The sequence below is a fragment of the Copadichromis virginalis genome, linkage group LG6, assembly GCF_057382275.1.
Source record: "Copadichromis virginalis isolate Kocher_CV1m ecotype Utaka linkage group LG6, C_Virginalis_male_GT1.1, whole genome shotgun sequence".
Taxonomy (NCBI): Eukaryota; Metazoa; Chordata; class Actinopteri; order Cichliformes; family Cichlidae; genus Copadichromis; species Copadichromis virginalis.
The window spans coordinates 15,552,313-15,569,402 of record NC_140623.1 but is presented as its reverse complement, the minus strand read 5'-3'; the positions used below and the strand labels follow the sequence as shown (position 1 = coordinate 15,569,402).

General features: G+C 41.4%; 2 protein-coding genes across 3 annotated transcripts; both read left to right on the top strand.

Annotated features, from left to right (window-relative positions):
* The first annotated feature begins 299 nt into the window (after positions 1-299).
* On the top strand, positions 300-3,018 carry sfrp2 (secreted frizzled-related protein 2). The gene is made up of 3 exons (XM_085460866.1): positions 300-922; positions 1,124-1,204; positions 1,411-3,018. The coding sequence occupies exons 1-3, from the start codon at positions 421-423 to the stop codon at positions 1,713-1,715; spliced, it is 888 nt and encodes a 295-aa protein (XP_085316992.1). The 5' UTR covers positions 300-420; the 3' UTR covers positions 1,716-3,018.
* Positions 3,019-9,005: 5,987 nt separating this feature from the next.
* tnip2 (TNFAIP3 interacting protein 2) lies at positions 9,006-11,827 on the top strand. 2 transcript variants are annotated; one of them, XM_085458904.1, is made up of 6 exons: positions 9,006-9,690; positions 9,943-10,245; positions 10,374-10,463; positions 10,648-10,911; positions 11,039-11,155; positions 11,285-11,827. In XM_085458904.1, the coding sequence occupies exons 1-6, from the start codon at positions 9,370-9,372 to the stop codon at positions 11,576-11,578; spliced, it is 1,389 nt and encodes a 462-aa protein (XP_085315030.1). In that variant the 5' UTR covers positions 9,006-9,369; the 3' UTR covers positions 11,579-11,827. The 2 variants fall into 2 exon arrangements, with proteins under 2 accessions (XP_085315030.1, XP_085315029.1); XM_085458903.1 differs by having other exon boundaries at positions 9,007-9,690; positions 11,282-11,827.
* The last annotated feature ends 5,263 nt before the right edge of the window (positions 11,828-17,090 follow it).

The following is a 17,090-nucleotide window of genomic DNA, read 5'->3' as shown; positions in this document are numbered from 1 at the left end:
CTCAGGATGAATGTCTGTTGATTTGGGCGTAATGAGGGGAACCTGTCAGACGCATTTGTTTTAATTTCCACGGAGAGCCAGAGATTAACTCGGGGGAGGGAAGCTGTCAAGAAAGCGACTGGTGATAAAATACTACGAGCCATAATTAGAAATCAAAAATGCCTCTACGCCCCAAAGGAGTAAGAATTTCGCGGGGAGGGGGGTGGGGGGTGGGGGGGGGATCTTTGACCGAGAAGACAAATTTGTCCACATGGTTCACCTGATAGGAGGAAAACCAAATGTGCTGAATGAAGAGGTCTTTGCGCATATTATACAGACTCCTCCCAGACATGCCGGGAAGAAAACCTCCTGTCACAGTAGAAGCCTGCCACTGACAGAAGCTCCGTCCAAAGCCTGAAACTTTCACATACACCAGACAGCATGAGAGCTTTGACTCCGACCGTGGCGGTGCTGTGGGTGATAACAATGCCCTGCCTGCAAGCAATCCACGGACTGTATAACTTCGGCCAGCATGAACTATTCTACAAGAAGAACAACTGCAAGGCAATCCCTGCAAATCTCCTGCTTTGCCACGATATAGAGTACACGGAGATGCGCCTCCCGAACCTGCTCGGACACGAAACCATGAACGAAGTACTGCAGCAAGCGTCGTCTTGGATCCCGCTGGTCCAGAAACAGTGTCACCCGGACACGAGAAAGTTCCTCTGCTCTCTTTTCGCTCCGGTCTGTCTGGACGATTTGGACGAACCCATACAGCCGTGCAGGTCTCTCTGTGAAAACGTCAAGCGCGGCTGCGCGCCCGTGATGTCCGCCTTTGGCTTTCCGTGGCCAAAGATGCTGGACTGCGAGCGCTTCCCACTCGACAATGACCTGTGCATACCGCCTGCAAGCATCGACAGCTTTGCGCCAGCCACCAAAGAGGGTAACCAGGCGCAAACATTCTGCATGAATCCCAAATTCACTTTGAGGCACACTGGCTCAAAATTCACACATATTTGCAGCTTCATAAAAAAAAAAAAAGTTAAACAAAAAAATTAAAATCGACGCATGTGTTCTAGTCATGTATATTTAGTAAATGCACAAATCATTTTTTAATATTTGCCTCATTTGATTCCCGTTTCAGCGCCCAGGGTGTGCGATGCTTGCAAGGAAACTGATGAAAATGACAACGAAATTGTTGAGAACCTCTGCAAAAATGACTTTGGTAAGTCTCCCAACCCATGCATCAGAGCATTAGTACATCAAGGTCAGCATAGCTTAGGGGCCCCTGAGAGCTCGCCGAGTTGTCTCAGGGCAGCATGAAGAGGAGAATCAGTTAGGCCTCCACCCCTGCATGGATTTCCCACGTCTTTCATAAGTGAGCATTTCCTTCATCTCTCGCTCTCTTTCTTCGTTCTGCATGCACTAAAGCTCTGAAAATCAAAGTGAAGGAGATCGCCTACATCAACGGCGACACCAAAATAGTGCCGGACACGAAGAGCAAGGCAATCTACATGGTGAACGGCGTGACGGAGCGAGACCTCAGGAAGACGGCGCTGTGGCTGAAGGACGGGCTGCAGTGTATCTGCGAGGAGATGGACGACATCAACGCCGCATACCTCGTCATGGGCCAGAAGATGGATGGCCATCTGGTCATCACCTCTCTGAAGCGCTGGCAGAAGGGACAGCGCGAGTTTAAAAGGATTTCACGCAGCGTCCGCAAGTTACAGTGCTAGGGAAGAGGGGGGAGGAAGAGGTGGGGTGGGTACCTGCATGTTAAGGTTGAAGGTCAAGTTTTGTTGAGGGAGTCCTTCTTTTGTGGTCGCAGTTCTGGTTTTTCTGCTCTAGAGCGCAGCAAAGACGTTTGCCTGGCCCCAGAGGACGCACAGCTTACTGTTTCTCTCATTGGTTTATCATTGAATACAGATAATGTTTAAAAAGAAGAAGAAGAAGTTGAAATGGGGTATAAAGTATAGATAAACACGCTTGAATAAACCAAAAATCTTTTATTTGACTCTAAAACTATAACTGTGGTTTTTATTGTGAAAATCAGACTTCCAGACAGACTTCCATTCAGTTTGTACGCACCGGTAACATTGGTGCCCCCTAGCTGCCAATTTCAAACTGTGCGTCCCTCCCCAGCGAATGGTCTTTGCTGCGGCCCCATCAGTTACAGTTAATTGCACTCAGCTGCTGTCCAAGGTCCAGAGCAATCACAACTTACACGGAGAGAGTGAAAACTAGCAAAGCTTTGAGTCCAGGATTTGAAAATGACTGACTCTACTTATCACTGGCAGATGTGTCATCCTGGTAAAGCTCACAGAGTGAGCTCGTCAGACTTTTAGGGCGTTTTTCTCATCTTTTCCAGGAGGTCAAATCAGGTGTTAAATCTTTTAACATTATTGTTTTTTTTAGCCGTCATTTCTATAAAAGCCCCATTTAAAATCAACAACAACACGCAGACCTGGACAGCTTTGAGATCAGCAGCAACAGATCTGGTGATGTACTGCTTGGATTAAGTTAACAATGTATTCTCATCTTATAGAAAGTCACTTCTGCCTCAGATGCTAACGCGGATTCATTTTACACAGTGCCCAGCGATTAAAGCTGTGATCCAGGGGTGCCTAGCGCGAAGCATACAGCAAATATTTGTAGTTTTGTATTCCTACCATTTCCTCAAATGAGAGATAGCTGGCTATATTCTCTTCCCGTTCAGTATTTTAATAATTCTTGGTAAACGTTTTGTACTTGAGCAACTGCATAATTTTCTACCACCATATGATAAAAATATTTTTTTACTCCTAGACACTCATGTGTCATGTAAACATTCAACTTTGCATCTTCATTCTGAGTGACGCAAACTGCTTCTTGGTATTGATGATTGGACGGTTTTGATGAGCAGGTAGTTTGGTAAATGCAAGTAACTGTGTGTCTGTGTGTGTGTGCTTGAAACATAAGTCATTTTGGATGTATTACAGTGTAAATATCAAATACTGTCATTTATTCTTGTGTAAAGTTTGCAGCAATTAAAAGATACAAAGTTAATATTTGAAATGAGCCGGTCCATTGCTGTGCACAGGAGAGAGGTCGTTTTCCTACTTTAAAATAATCTTGATCCCACAGCTATAGGATAGAGAAACATACTGATTTAACACTGCCATCTAGCGGAATTCACTGTTAAAAATCTGATCATAGATCACTGGATATGCACTCACCGGCCACTTTGTTAGGTACACCTGTTCAGATTCTCCTCTATGCAAACATCTCATCAGCCAATCACGTGGCAGCACGTTAGCGTATTTAGGCACATAGGCATGGTCAAGATGACCTGGTGAAGTTCAAACCGAGCATCAGAATGAGGAAGAAAGGTGATTTAAGCGTGTTTGAACATGGCATTTGTGAATATTTCAGAAGCTGCTGATCTGCTGGGGTTTTCCAAAACAGCCATCACTGGGTTTTACAGAGAATGGTCCAAAAAAGAGAAAATATCCAGCAAAAATAATAGCAACTTGTTAGAACCAAAGTACACAGAAGAACATCTCTGAATGCACAACATATCAAATGTACACCTGTGGTGGGCTGCATCAGCAGAAGTGGGAACCACTTCTGTCAACTAAAAACAGGAAACTGAGACTACAATTTGACCAGGCTCACCAAAACTGGCAACAGAAGACTGGAAAAACGTCGCCTGGTATGATGAGTTTTAATTTCCTTTGCAACATTCGGCTGATAGGATCCAGATTTAGCATAAACATAATGAAAGCATGAAACAATGGTTGAGGCTGCTGCTTGTGTAGTGGTGGTGTGCATTTTCTTGGCACACTTTGGGCCACAGCCTACTTAAGTATCTTTTGATGGCTGCTCCCAGCAGAATAACTATGCCACATACCATGTCATGTTCTCACACTGTACACTGTACTCAAATGGTCTCCACGGTCACCGGATCATAGTCTCAGTGTGCAGCCGACAAATCTGCAGCAATGCTATCACGTCAATATGGGCTGATATCTCTAAGGAATGTTTCCAGCACCTTGTTGAATCCGCGTCATGAAGAATTAAAGCATTTCTGGGGGCAAAAAGGGGTCCAACCAGATACTAGCAAGCTGTACCTAATACAGTGACCAGCGAGTGTAACGATGCCAGTTTGTATTTTAACATTTAAATATTTAAAAAGTTAACAGTTATAAGATCCATAAAATTAATTGTCTTATTGTAAAATTTGCTTCTGAACACATTGAGGTTTATTCAACACCTTTAGTAATTTTTTTTAAATCACTTGAAGCTCTAATCAATCGGTGTTTAAAAGGCAGATAAAGAACAACTGACACTAGTAAATGTTCATTATTTTTGATTTTCTCTTTCATCTTTGATCACTCAATCTAAAGGCTTCTTACATTCATGATGAAAAGATTAATATTTTCACTTGAGGAGCTATTTTCTCTTATGTCCCGGCTCATAAATTAAAGAAAGAGAAAGGACAAACACCCTCTAGATCAGGGGTGGGCAGTTCATCTAATATTGAGCAGAACTAAGTTCACCTTATCGTCCCCAGTTCTCACGTGGCCACTTGGGAAACCTAATTCCCCACTCCTGACCAGCAGTGTGGTCTAGCCCTTGATGTCAGAGATCTAAAAGAGAAAAAGGGAAGGGGAAACTGGAAAATAAGTGTTCTTTCCAAATTTTTCCAATCACCAAATGAAGCAACAGGTGACCTAACAAATTCCTGAGCCGACACAGGAAAAGCCCCAGCACATGATACCTTACCAAAGGTCTATACTGAACACAGAAAATAATAACCCAAGACCCATGAAAAGGTCGACATAAAAGCCACAAACCAAGTTACTACCACACATCAAACAAACATAGCAACATGTAACAGTAGGCAAAAGGAATCTGTTGCCACCACAACGCAAACTGTCACATAAAGCGTGGTCCTAAACCACAAAAGGGTTCTCAAAGTAAAGTAAACACACAAATGTCCAAGTACAAATGGAGACCCACACCCACACACATGATCACAAATAGCGTGGTCGATACCACAGAAAGTTATTTCATTCGCCACAAGTGACCTACCAAAAGTGGGCTAACGCTAAAGGTCACAACAGAAAAAGACTCACTTCATCTTTAAATAGCAACCGATAAATGTTAAAGCACACTCTTGGAAGTTCATCGAATGCTGTAACAAAAATAAAATATACGGTACTATATAATTTTATTATGATGGTGGATTATGGTAGTCCACAGCAAATACACAGCTTTCCTGCACTGAGCAGAAGACCATCAGTGGCCATATAAGACCAACAAAACCTGAAGACCTCTGTTTTAGGTTATCAGGCAACAGCCAACCATCATATTCAATGACGAAAACCGACTTTTTAATGATTTCGTTGAACTTTTCTTTTTTCAAGATGGAAGGATTGTACAGCGTGCATCTTTAATGGACGCTGTACAATGGACGCTGGCTGTAGCTCAGGTGGCAGAGCAGGTCAGCCACTAATCAGAAGGTCGGTGGTTCGATCCCAGGCTGCCTCCTGGCTGCATGCCAAATATCCTTGGGCAAGATACTAACCCCATGTTTGCCTACTGGTGGTGGTCAGAGGGCCCGGTGGCGCCAGTGTCTGGCAGCCTCGCCTCTGTCAGTGCGCCCCAGGGCAGCTGTGGCTACAAGGTAGCTTGCCATTACCTGTGTGTGTAAAGCGCTTTGGGGTCCTTAGGGACTAGTAAAGCGCTATACAAATGCAGGCCATTTACCATTTAAAGAACTGGGTGCACAAGTTTGAATTGATTTTGATTTTCTTTAATCAACAAAATAAACACAGGCAAAATATTATACATGGACTCACTTAAATCTTTTAATAACTGGTGCTGAAGATTCCACAGTGTTTTTACCTTGACTAGGCCAAGGCCTATTAACTTCTCATTAGTGATCATACATGATTAATAACCGCTGACAGTTTCTTTTTACCAGCATAGAGCATAGAAAGGATTTATTTGTTGGCACTAATTGGATTGACCAATACTCAGAAAAATGGGAAAGTCCAAGAAACTCAATGAAAATCTAAGAAGTGAGAATACAAGTTTGGAAGGTCTCTTGGGGCCATTTCTACCCAACTGCAAATTCCAAGAGCACCAGTTCAAACAGTTGTACACAAGTACAAATTATTTTTATGTGTCACCACTTTGCCAAGGTCTGGAAGAAGAGCATCACTCTTAGATGAAAGGAAATTGGTTGAGATATTCAAGAACGACCCCGGAACCACCAAGCCTGCCATGAACTGGAAACACTATTGGAATACCAGCATTTACAGAGTTTTACATCATCGTGGACTGAGAGGGTGCCAACCAAGGAAGAAGCCCCTGCTCCAAAATCAGAACCTTCAAGTTCGAGTGCAATTTGCAGCTGCCCACTTGGACGAGCCAAATACTTTGTGGAGAAAGGTTTTATGGCCAGATGAGACAAAGATTGAGCTATTTAGGCACACTGATAAGAGGAGGTTTGGAGGAGTAAAGGTGAGGCTTTCAAATCTAAGAATACTGTACGAACTGTCAAGTATGGTGGGGTAGCATCATGCTCTGTGGCTGTTTTGCTGCCAGTGGTACTGGTACATTGCACAAAGTGGATGGAATAATGAAAGAGGAGGACTATCTCCAAATCTACACCTTTCCCTCAAATCAAGAGCTAGATGGTTGAAACTTAGACAATTGGATCCAAGTTTGGGACTACGGTCCCAAACACACATCAAAAATGGATTTTGAATGGATAAAGCAGGATTCTGCCAAGAAGAGCAGTCAAATATCCAGCCAGAATTATGCCAGAAAGTTGTTGATGGCTGCCCAAAGCACCGAGGTGTAACTTACTAAGGGACATTTAAATTTGCGTATATGCATGTATTTGAGCCTATATGTCTAATTGTTAATCTGTGTGGATTACAGAAAATCCTAAATAAATTCAAACGTATACTTTCAATTTGTGTTTTTTGCGTCATTGAAATGTATGCTGTACAATCATTCCACCCTGGAAAAGAAAAGTTGAGAGAAATTGCCACAATATTCATGCCGACAATGAATCTTTGTCAGTGCTGCACCCGGCTTGAGGAAGCTTTAAGCACTAACCTTGGAAAGAGGCACCAGACCACAGATATATTTAACTACTGATCTTTAAAGTGTTATCGTGTAAGTGTTATGGGGACATAACGCTTACATGATTATTATAACTGTTGGTGCTTCATTTTCCATGGACTTACTGTTTCGGCATTGCAACAAGTACTTAACAAAGCCTCTTTTCATAGCGGAAACTCTGAAGTTTATATATTTCCATTCTACAAGTTAATGTACTACTTAACATGAATGGTGTTTAAGGTGTTTTGCCACCTGTTCACAAGGTGTCAACCGATGACTCTTTCAGGAAGTCCCAGACATTTTACTGTCACATGAGTTCTGAGACTTGCCAATCACATGAATGAAGGTGTGAATCATCAATAAGAAGGGGTGGTGTTGCTAGGATGAGACTGTAAAAGAAGGCCATAGAGAACTGAAGTGATTCAGGTCAGCATTAGGTTTTTTTATAGACAGAATCTTTTGTGGAATCAGTTAGTTTCCACCCTGACACTTCTTCCCACCTTCCTACAATTTTTTACACACTTTACACCTCAATTCTTGCTGTTGTAACAAGCGTCACATGACTGCCATGTGACATTAAAAGACATTAAGCTTCACACCTCTCATGTCTCTTGGTGTGATTGACCCAGAAATACCTGGGACTCCCCACTGGCCAATACAACTGATGAACACTCTTGGTCTTTAACTCGGTACTCCTACTGTCTAGACAGTAGTTTCATTTTGACCCGATAATGCTTAGTACACTCTTCTTGTAGTCCAGCGATGAACCTAAATGGAGCACATGTAGTAAGTGTGACCTATATATGCTAGTTACTGTGCATTTTGTTTAAAGTGTCTGAGAAAAAGGTTACACACGTAAACTTGGAGCCGTTTCAGCTAAACGATTACACACACTGTACTCTATTGGGTGTATTTATTTATTTATTACCTCCACATAAATATCTAGGTTCTTGGGACCCGTATTAAGACTATACATCCAAAGCACACATTCATTGCTAAAAGCACATCAGTCCATGATTCAACAGTATGTGTTACATCTGTATTTTATACAAAATTGCATAAAAATAAAGCCAGCTACAAACTGCAACAACAAGTATAATGAATTAATTTGGAATCAGTGGTGTTCTTTGTCATCCATGTGTAATTACGTTTTTGTAGTGAACCCTTTTTTAGGTAGCACTTAAAAAAGAGAAAATGCATAAGAAAAGTAAAGATCACGATCCGTTTATTCATGAGTATTCCCAGTTTGCAGTACCAAGAGGTCACCATGAACTGGAGCTGCTTCCAGTACAGCTTGGGTAAATTCTTGATTTGCTACCGTAAGAGACATTGTGTCACTTCCCAAAATTTCAGAACAAAAACCAAACAAACACACACAAAAACGGGATGACAATGTTCAGTCATAGACCGCTGCATCCTAAAATCAGCCATTAATACGGCACCGGTGTGGTCCTTAATGCGTAATTCTTTGAATGACAATGCATTGCGGTGCATTTAAAGCTGTGGGAAAAATTAAAGCCTGACAAAAATGAGTGGCGCGCATGGGGAATTTGTTATGACACTACGAGTAAATGCCCTAATGTGACTTTTAGGGGACTGAATGTGTAAAAACCCGGTAAACTACCGCTGGGAAATTAGCGTTTTTCATTTAGTATAATCTGATATTCCTTTCAATATTATAGTTTATACTTTCTGTAGAAACCAACAGCAAGCAGCATTTGGGTTGTATAAAATAAAGTTGACTAAAGTGCAAGCCATTCCCTTTTCTCCCTTTTAAGCCAAAGCTATGCATCCTTATAATAATGGTGGCACTAATAAAACACCGGTAAACATTTTTTTTTTACATAACTTAATTTTTGTTCGCTCTAACTAGGAGTAGTAGATTTTCCGACGTAATTGAAAGCAGCAATCGTCTCTCTTTTTTCCAGCCTTTAAGAGACCTAGCTTAAACTTTTAGCTACATTTAAAATATATGTTTCTTTGTTTACCAAGTTGTGCCAAGACGCTATAAAATGTTTTTTTTTTTCTACCTGTGGATATCTACAGTGAACCTTTTTGAACACAAGCATGGCTCCTTTTTGACGAAGCTCAAAAAACTCCGCGGGGAAGTTCCCTAGGAAATCCCCGGTTCGGGGGATATTATTCTCTGATGAGCCAAATTTGAGACAATTGACGACGGTCTTTTTCTAAAGACACGGGGCTCGAGGCAGAGGCGTCAAATGCTGGATTTTTAAGAGACTGGTGCGTCTGTCAAAGTCTACAAAACCCGCAATGGATAACGTCAGTATAAACACCACGGATAACGACATGCTCAGAGACAAAATGCGGAGTTACAGCGTGCTTAATACTCTGTATCATGAGACGCGGCAGGAAATAGACCTTCTGAACAGACAGATCTCTGTAAAGGACGGTGTTATTGCAGATTTAAAAGCCAGGCTGGGGAGACACGAGAGGCTCTACATGACGGTGGGAGATAAGGAGTCTGTGCTCATCAGTCCGTCCAACTCTTTGGTGGAGAGTTTACTCAATGAAATATGCAAACTAAAACAGAAGAAGAACGAAGGGGACTTGAAGGCAGCCCGACAAGCTGAGGTAAAAACATGCTGATGATTGTACACAGTCGATGTTTCTCCCTACAGCTCTAATCAGTGATTTATAACCATATATAGATTTTTTTAATATATCAGTTTGTTACCCTGAACTGTAAGCTGCTGTCTACTGTGACGCGTTCATTTTACAGTCTCTACTGCAGAAGTGTTCAGGGAACAAAACATAGAGCATATCTGACATATCAGTTGCAAGCTGTTGTTGCCATGCCATGAATCTGTCATCATTGTTCCTCAGGAGATCCAGAGGCTGAACACTCAGCTCAGGGAGAAAGAGCTGGAGCTGGAGACCATCAGATGTCAGCCGGACCACGAGAAGGACCGGGAGATCCAAAGGCTACGGGTAGCCTTGCAGGAGAGGGAGCAGGCTGAGGCCACCAGAAGTGTCCTCTGTACCTCCCTGGCCGAGGAGGCCGACCAGCTACGCAGGCAGCTCGGTGCAACTGTTAAGGTGTGCCAGGAGCTGATGGCGAGACTGGAGAAAGACAAAAGGGGAGGAGGAGAAGTGGAAGATGTGGCCCTTACGCAAAAGAATGCAGAGGTGTGTAAATGCTTTTAGAAGTCACCAGTTGCTTTTGTAATTTCTTTTTTAAATAGCTTTATAATACAGCTGTTTGTTTTCAACTTTTCAGGGTCCTGTTGTAACCTCTGTTTTCTAATCTTTTACAGGTGCCAGAGTCCTCTGAGATGGGTAGTGTTAATGCCCAAATCCGTCAGCTTCAGGAGGAGAATCAACAGCTAAAGCAGCGTGTGGCATATGTGAGTCTCATTAGTGTTGTCTGAAATCAGTCAGGAAAAAAAAATAGACATGTGATCTGATTATGTCCTTAAGGAAACACATTTCAATTACTTTTGCACACAATATTAACACTCCAGTGGTGGAATATAAAACATGGTGCATGATCGAAGGTGTGACGTTTTGTTTTTTTCAATTTCCTTTTAGGTACAAAGCCTGAATACTCAGTGGCAGAAGTATGACTCCAGCAGGGAGGACTATATAAGAGGTTTATGTCAGAGGCTGAAGGACAGCACCGGGCAGGGCTTGATGCCTGCGATGGGCTCCACCAACACTGGATTGCTTCATCAGGAGATTTCCAGGCTCAACGGCTTACTGGAGGAGAAAATGAGGGAGTGTGCACGGCTTGCTAGAGAAATGGATGACATCAGAAGACAAGACAAGGAGCAAATTCAGACACTTGAGCAACAGGTTGGTGCGATTTCATGCCTGGTGATTGGCTGAGTTCTGTTAAGCGTGGTTATAGTGTCAAATAACTAAATATGAAACTAAATGTGAAAGAGAATTTTTTTTTTTTACTTTTTTTTTGCTTCCTAAGGTTCTTATCTACACTGATGACTTTAAGTCAGAGCGTGCGGACAGGGAGCGAGCGCAGGGCCAGATTGATGCCCTGAAGGAGCAGGTTTCTCAGCTAAAACAGCAGCTGCACAAACAGGTGAGACAACTGCCCTGCACTTAGGTGCATGAGTGCCTCGACAGAAGCACGGACTTCCTTTTACTTGTTACCACCGTCCAGTACGTGTAGCTTGTGCTGACAGTGTACGTGCCTCCCTATCTTCAGCAGGGAGCTAGCAGAGAGAGCAGAGACGTGGTTCCCTTGTGTCACGTGCACATAGGACACAGGATCTCCTCAAAGCGAAGTAAAGACACGTCAGAGCCTCTGTTGAGGACCACTGCTGAGAGGCGGCAGCAGCACCAGAAGCACCAGCAACCTGCAGCTGCGGCGGCAACCCCAAACTCTGCCTGGAATGAACACCCAGGCATGTCAGAGTTGCAGTGCCCGCAGTGCCTCGCCACGTTCAGTGACACAAAAGCTGCAGAGTACCTGAACCACTGCTTAGAGTGTGCCCGAGTGTAAATGGAAGAACACTGATTTGGAAATAACAGTCATTTCTTACTGACAGTAACTGAACACTGAAGACCAGCACTACACTGCAGAAAATACCCCGAGTGGAGATTCCAATTCTGAGAAGCTTGACTACAAATCAAACAACTGACTTACCTTTTTTCTTTTTTTTGTACATAAAGAAACAAATCTGTACAATTGGCGCATATATATATATATATATACCTGACATTGGATAAAAACGAATATATATATATATATATATATTTATTTCGTTTTTATCCGATGTCAGGTTCTAAGAGTACTCCTGTGGCATTGCGGGAGATTATTGTGGTGGGGAAGAGGATTACTGATGCAATATACATGGAATATAATATACCTCAGTGTCAAATTACAAACCTGTTGCACTTTTTTGACATTTAGTTTAAAACTTAATCGTGGAGTCGTACGATGAAAGAGAGTCACGATGCATAAGCTTCTTATTTTGCATCTAGATGAGAATGTGGTGCTATTGAACTTGACATGTTTCTATTTTGTAAAGTATATATTAATAACAGATTTACAACTATGTAACTATTCATATTTATTCTTATTGTTTAAATGGCAAATCATTTTATTGCAATATTTGGTTGCCTTCCCCCACCCCACCAAAGCCATTAAATATATATATTTTTGGTAAAAGTTTGGGATAAAAAAACAACAAAAAAAAAACGTGGTTGAACCAGAAACAGATGTTGGAGATCAAATTTTGATCGACTTGTGTAAAGATTGCATCTCAACTGGCAGTATGCTTATTTGTGGAGATGTTTCTGTGGCGGCAGTACCTTATTTTTGTAATAAAAGACAGTTTACCCACACACGTTATCTTATGGTGATTTATAGATGGGGTGGTATTTTTAATTCTCGAGATAGACAGCACCCAAGATCCTAGCCGCTTAACCACGAAAATTCTGGCACTTCTTAATCTGTGTGCATGTCATTTTAGCATGTCACGTGTGTTTTTTATGTGTGTGTGTGTGTGCCTGGTGGAAAACCCCTTCCCAGTGTTGCCTGAATGGGCACGCTGTACTGTGACAGCCAGATTCCCAGCTGTTATGTAGCTGAAGCAAACACTACAGGGGTACTGAGAGCAGCGAGCAGATACAAGGGCTCAAGTTACATCCAAACCAAATGCCTGCATATCAGTCAGTGTCTGAAAGATCGTGCATTCAGTCACGGTGAAGTATCAGTTTGACACACACGCACCAACTGTGCTGTTTGGTGAATCACTTGTCATGGGTTTGGTGAAGTAAGTGCAGGAAGCTGGACATCCCCTGTTTTTAAAAAGGAAGTGAACAGACGCAGTCAAACAGCTGCGGTACTTTTGTGTGAGCGAAAACGTACCTACCTTTGCTGCAGTGTGTTTTTTTTTTTTTTTTTTTCTTTGTTCAGGCCATGGGCACATTTTAGGACTGGATTAGAGAGAAAACATGTTTTTCTAAGGTCTTTTAACGTAAACTTTCAACAACGAAGCAACTTCTTTCTCAATTCGGTACTCTCAGGCGGGGTTTGCCCTTTTTTTTAGCTTCTTTAGCAAGCTAGTTTTGTGCAACTTTCAACTACTGTTTCTCACTCGCAATAACTAGACATTTTTAAGATAGTAAAAGTCCCATAGTCTTACCTCAGACATTTGTCAGTGATTTTTCTAACACCATAACTTATTTACTCATTTATGTTGTGCTTTTCATCCACTGTTAACTGGTTTTATCTTTATTGCTTTTAAGGCCATTCTCCCTTTAAGCTAATCTCCTTCTAATTGGCTGTCCCTGACAAACGAAAAGGTCAACTAAATCTGTGTCCACTTGGGATGATCATATTAAGACATTAGGATGTCATATTGCCAGCCAAGAGTAGAAGAAACTGTAGCGAATTGAGTATTTAGAGCAGTCTAAAGCCTGAGCTTTAGCTCATTGGAATTACTTTGAAACTCTGGCCACATTTAACCCATTGGGGTGTACATCATTATTGGTCATAACCTTAATTCTCCCCTAACCTTCGATTCTCGAGGAGGCAAAAAAATATCTGTCAGTTAGGATGATTATTTTCTCTGCTACACGATGGCCAAGGGTCTGGGAAACAGGTTAATAAAAGCAAAAAGTTGATATTTTAATTTCCTAATGATAGAGTTGCCTCATCCATCGAGTGTTCAGTTGACAGAAGAGGAGGGTAAGGGTTAGAATCGGGGTCAGGGTTGGAGTAGTCATTGATCACTTGGACTTAAGAGGGTTAGTATGACCACTTGACCTTTCCTTGTCCACCACTGTAACAAAGACAGAGGAAAAGCACAATATTTCCTGTATACCAATAAAATTACAATCAATTCAGTTGAACTTTTTTTTTATGTCAATACATTTTTGCTTCTGTTTTTTGTTTTTTTTTTATTCTTGCATTTCAAGAGATATTGATATGGTCATATTCACTGTCAGTACAGTGAATATGACACAAACGTATGTATGACCTAATAATCCAAGACTTAATTTGTAGGGAGTTTATGGGTCATTTGTGATCATTAGACAGAACCAGGCTAGGCTTGGTTTCAGTCTTCGCATTGAAGTTTGTGGCAGACATTCTAGCAACAATAGAAATAAGGTTATTGTGGTTACGGAAAACGCTTTAAGTAAAAAGCAGTGAAACTGACTACTACTGTAAACAAATTAACGCTTCAAAGCGGGTACAGCACCCAAGTCCCCAAGGTTTTGAAAAGCTACCAGACAGCATCACATGTTTCCTTACTCATCAGCTAACTGGGGGAGATACTGGTGACTGTATCAGTTTCCAACACATTTACACACATTTTCATTTACATAACACACTATCTTGACTCCAGTTTAGAAGCCCACGGAATAACTGGTTCCAATTTTGGCTTTGAAGGGTAACTTTAGCATCTCGCCTATAAGGCAACCACAGGAAGACTGGTAGAAATACACACAGGACAAAAAAAGACCACGAGCTGCCATCTGGGGATTCTCCCCCGCCACCAAACACCTACACATTTTCAACAGGGTCTATAAGTGACTGAATTATCACACGCCGAGGCTCTACACACCAATCTGAGAGTGGAAAAAAATAAGTCACACGTCCCCACCTGAATGTCTGGGAACTTTTTCTAAGAAATAAAGAATAAAAAAGAAAGGTTACAGTGGTAGACCAGTTCCTGTTGGAAACAGGTTTCAAAGCATAAGGATGTAATGACTGACGTAGCTTTCACAGCTACTTGAACAGAGAGGGAGAACTTCACCCTGACTTCAGTCTGACACTTATCCAAGCAAATACAGAATAGATGTTTACAACCTTTAATCTTCTGTGTATCCTAAAAGAATGGGAATTTCCCGCCATCGCGAGGGAATTCCCGAAAAGCACATACGTTTAGTTGAAATGGAACACAGTAGACTTGGGAAAATCATTTTAATTTAACATTTATAGGCTTAGATCACTGGTATTAGCACCTACTTCTTCTTCTTTTTTAGGATCCCTGGTGAGGAAGTCCAAGGTTTCAGCCATCAAAAGCGACACTGTGGCAGACTGTGAAGGCAGTAAGGAAGAGGGGATTCCCTCCTTAGAAATGTATGTGATCCCAAAGTGCTCCAGGCACTTAACAATGAAAAGCCCAGCTTTCTGATTACAAGCTTTGAGGTGGATCTGATGCCTTTAATAAGCCACTGACGCTCACCCCTGTCATTGTCAGACTGATCTGCGTACACAGTTTTGTTTACCTTTATTCATCAAGTCAGCTTCAACAACAAAAGTCTATTTTTTTGTAAGAGACATCATAAAGCAAGTAAGTAATTTTTACCTGCATGTGGGATTTTTTTAAATTTTTCTATTAATTGCATAAACATGTTGACGAAAGCGGCCTTTATCTCTGCATTTATCAAAACACACACTGCACCATTTTCTCATAATATTTAGATCACGGCCTACATTTGCACCTCGTATTTTTCTAGGTGTTTTTGCCCTCTGTACATTTGCGTACTTTTGCACAGCATTTACATAATGTGGTAGATCCGATCTTACATCACCGGTGACTGAGAGCAAGGCCACGCTATAAACAGCCAGACAGTCATTCATAACTGAAATATTTTTGAGTCATATCTGCTGGTGCTCACTAACCAGTCTTTTTTGCTTATGTATGAAGTGCATCTACCCCGCTGCTCTCATTCACAACGGCTCGTACTGAAATTCCTTTGTTTTAAGAAGCAGTCGCTCATGGGAAAGTTGAGAGGAAGAAGTCATGGTGATGACCACAAATGCACCTCACTTCCTCTTCCACATTATCCATTTGGTCCTAAATATAACCTCTGAATGTACTGTACGACCAGCGTTTACCATCACTGCTTGAAAATCCATCCCAGTTTACTTTATGGGAATAAACAAATGTTACTGAAACTCATGGTCAGTTCCTGAAATCCACTGAGGCCATTTGAAAGAAGTAAAGGCTTAGTTACGGTTAATGTCCAAGTTGGTTCTTTTACAAAAATTTGTCTTTTTCATAAAAAAACCAAACAACCCAAATACATGTGCTTGTCCTGTCAGTCGTGTTCACTGAAAACTATGTATTAACTCATCTATTTCTAGAGAAGCCACAGCATGACCTCATTTCATGCTCCCTTCACCCGGAGGGAATGCACTTGATTTCGTAATTGCCTCAAATCAGCTCTACAATGAGCACATACGAAATTAAGTTACATGTAAATGTCCAAAGTAGCCCAGTGGCAGCTGTCTTTTTGTTTAATGTACCTCATAACTGAAACTAAACCTTGGGATCAACTTGACTCAGTTACAAAGCCCTGCTAGACTGACTATGACTGCAAGTTTGTGGATTTCCCAAAAGGAACTCATTTATGAGGGTGTGACTCACCCTGCAACTTTGAACATAGCCACAGACGGGCAGAAGGGCAACAACGGGTAAAATTCCTGGATTAGCAGAAGTACAACTGATTCGCAAATTCCGGATTTGGAAATGATCATCTTGAGATTTCTAATTTACATTAGCTGTAAGAAATTTTCAGAAATGTCCCTAATTGTTGAGTGTGCTTATTAGAAAAAAAGGAGTATCTGTTTTCATTGGTGTCAAATATAAAGCTACAGTTAGTCTTTTTTAAAACAAATTTAAATAACAGTAATAAATAATGGATTAATTTGTGGACTTTTCTTTCTAATGTCTAGTAAATTAAAGCCCTTCTCATAGCTGAAGGATAATTATAATGATAACTCATGCAGTTAGTATGGTAGCTAAATTGCTAATGCAACTCCACCTACCTGGTGACAAAAGTCCTCTTGTTAGCAAGCTGGTTTTCAAAGTTTGTGTGGCATGCCCCAACTTCAGAAGCCAAAAAAGGTCTGTGCCCACAGTTTTTATCTTTAATGTTTATTGTTAAATAAAAGTATAAGGGCCATGTGGAATTTTAGCTACCTAATGGTGTAGCATAGCCAAAGTCCTATTTATTCTTTCTCTCTCTCTATATATATATATGTATATATATAC

Excerpts from the sequence above, each read along its gene's own strand:
- sfrp2 (XM_085460866.1), top strand. The coding sequence starts at position 421 with ATGAGAGCTTTGACTCCGACCGTGGCGGTGCTGTGGGTGATAACAATG. Across the intron at positions 923-1,123 it reads TGCGCCAGCCACCAAAGAGG|CGCCCAGGGTGTGCGATGCT; the intron begins GTAACCAGGCGC and ends TTCCCGTTTCAG. Across the intron at positions 1,205-1,410 it reads CCTCTGCAAAAATGACTTTG|CTCTGAAAATCAAAGTGAAG; the intron begins GTAAGTCTCCCA and ends CATGCACTAAAG.
- tnip2 (XM_085458903.1), top strand. The coding sequence starts at position 9,370 with ATGGATAACGTCAGTATAAACACCACGGATAACGACATGCTCAGAGAC. Across the intron at positions 9,691-9,942 it reads AGGCAGCCCGACAAGCTGAG|GAGATCCAGAGGCTGAACAC; the intron begins GTAAAAACATGC and ends ATTGTTCCTCAG. Across the intron at positions 10,246-10,373 it reads TTACGCAAAAGAATGCAGAG|GTGCCAGAGTCCTCTGAGAT; the intron begins GTGTGTAAATGC and ends AATCTTTTACAG.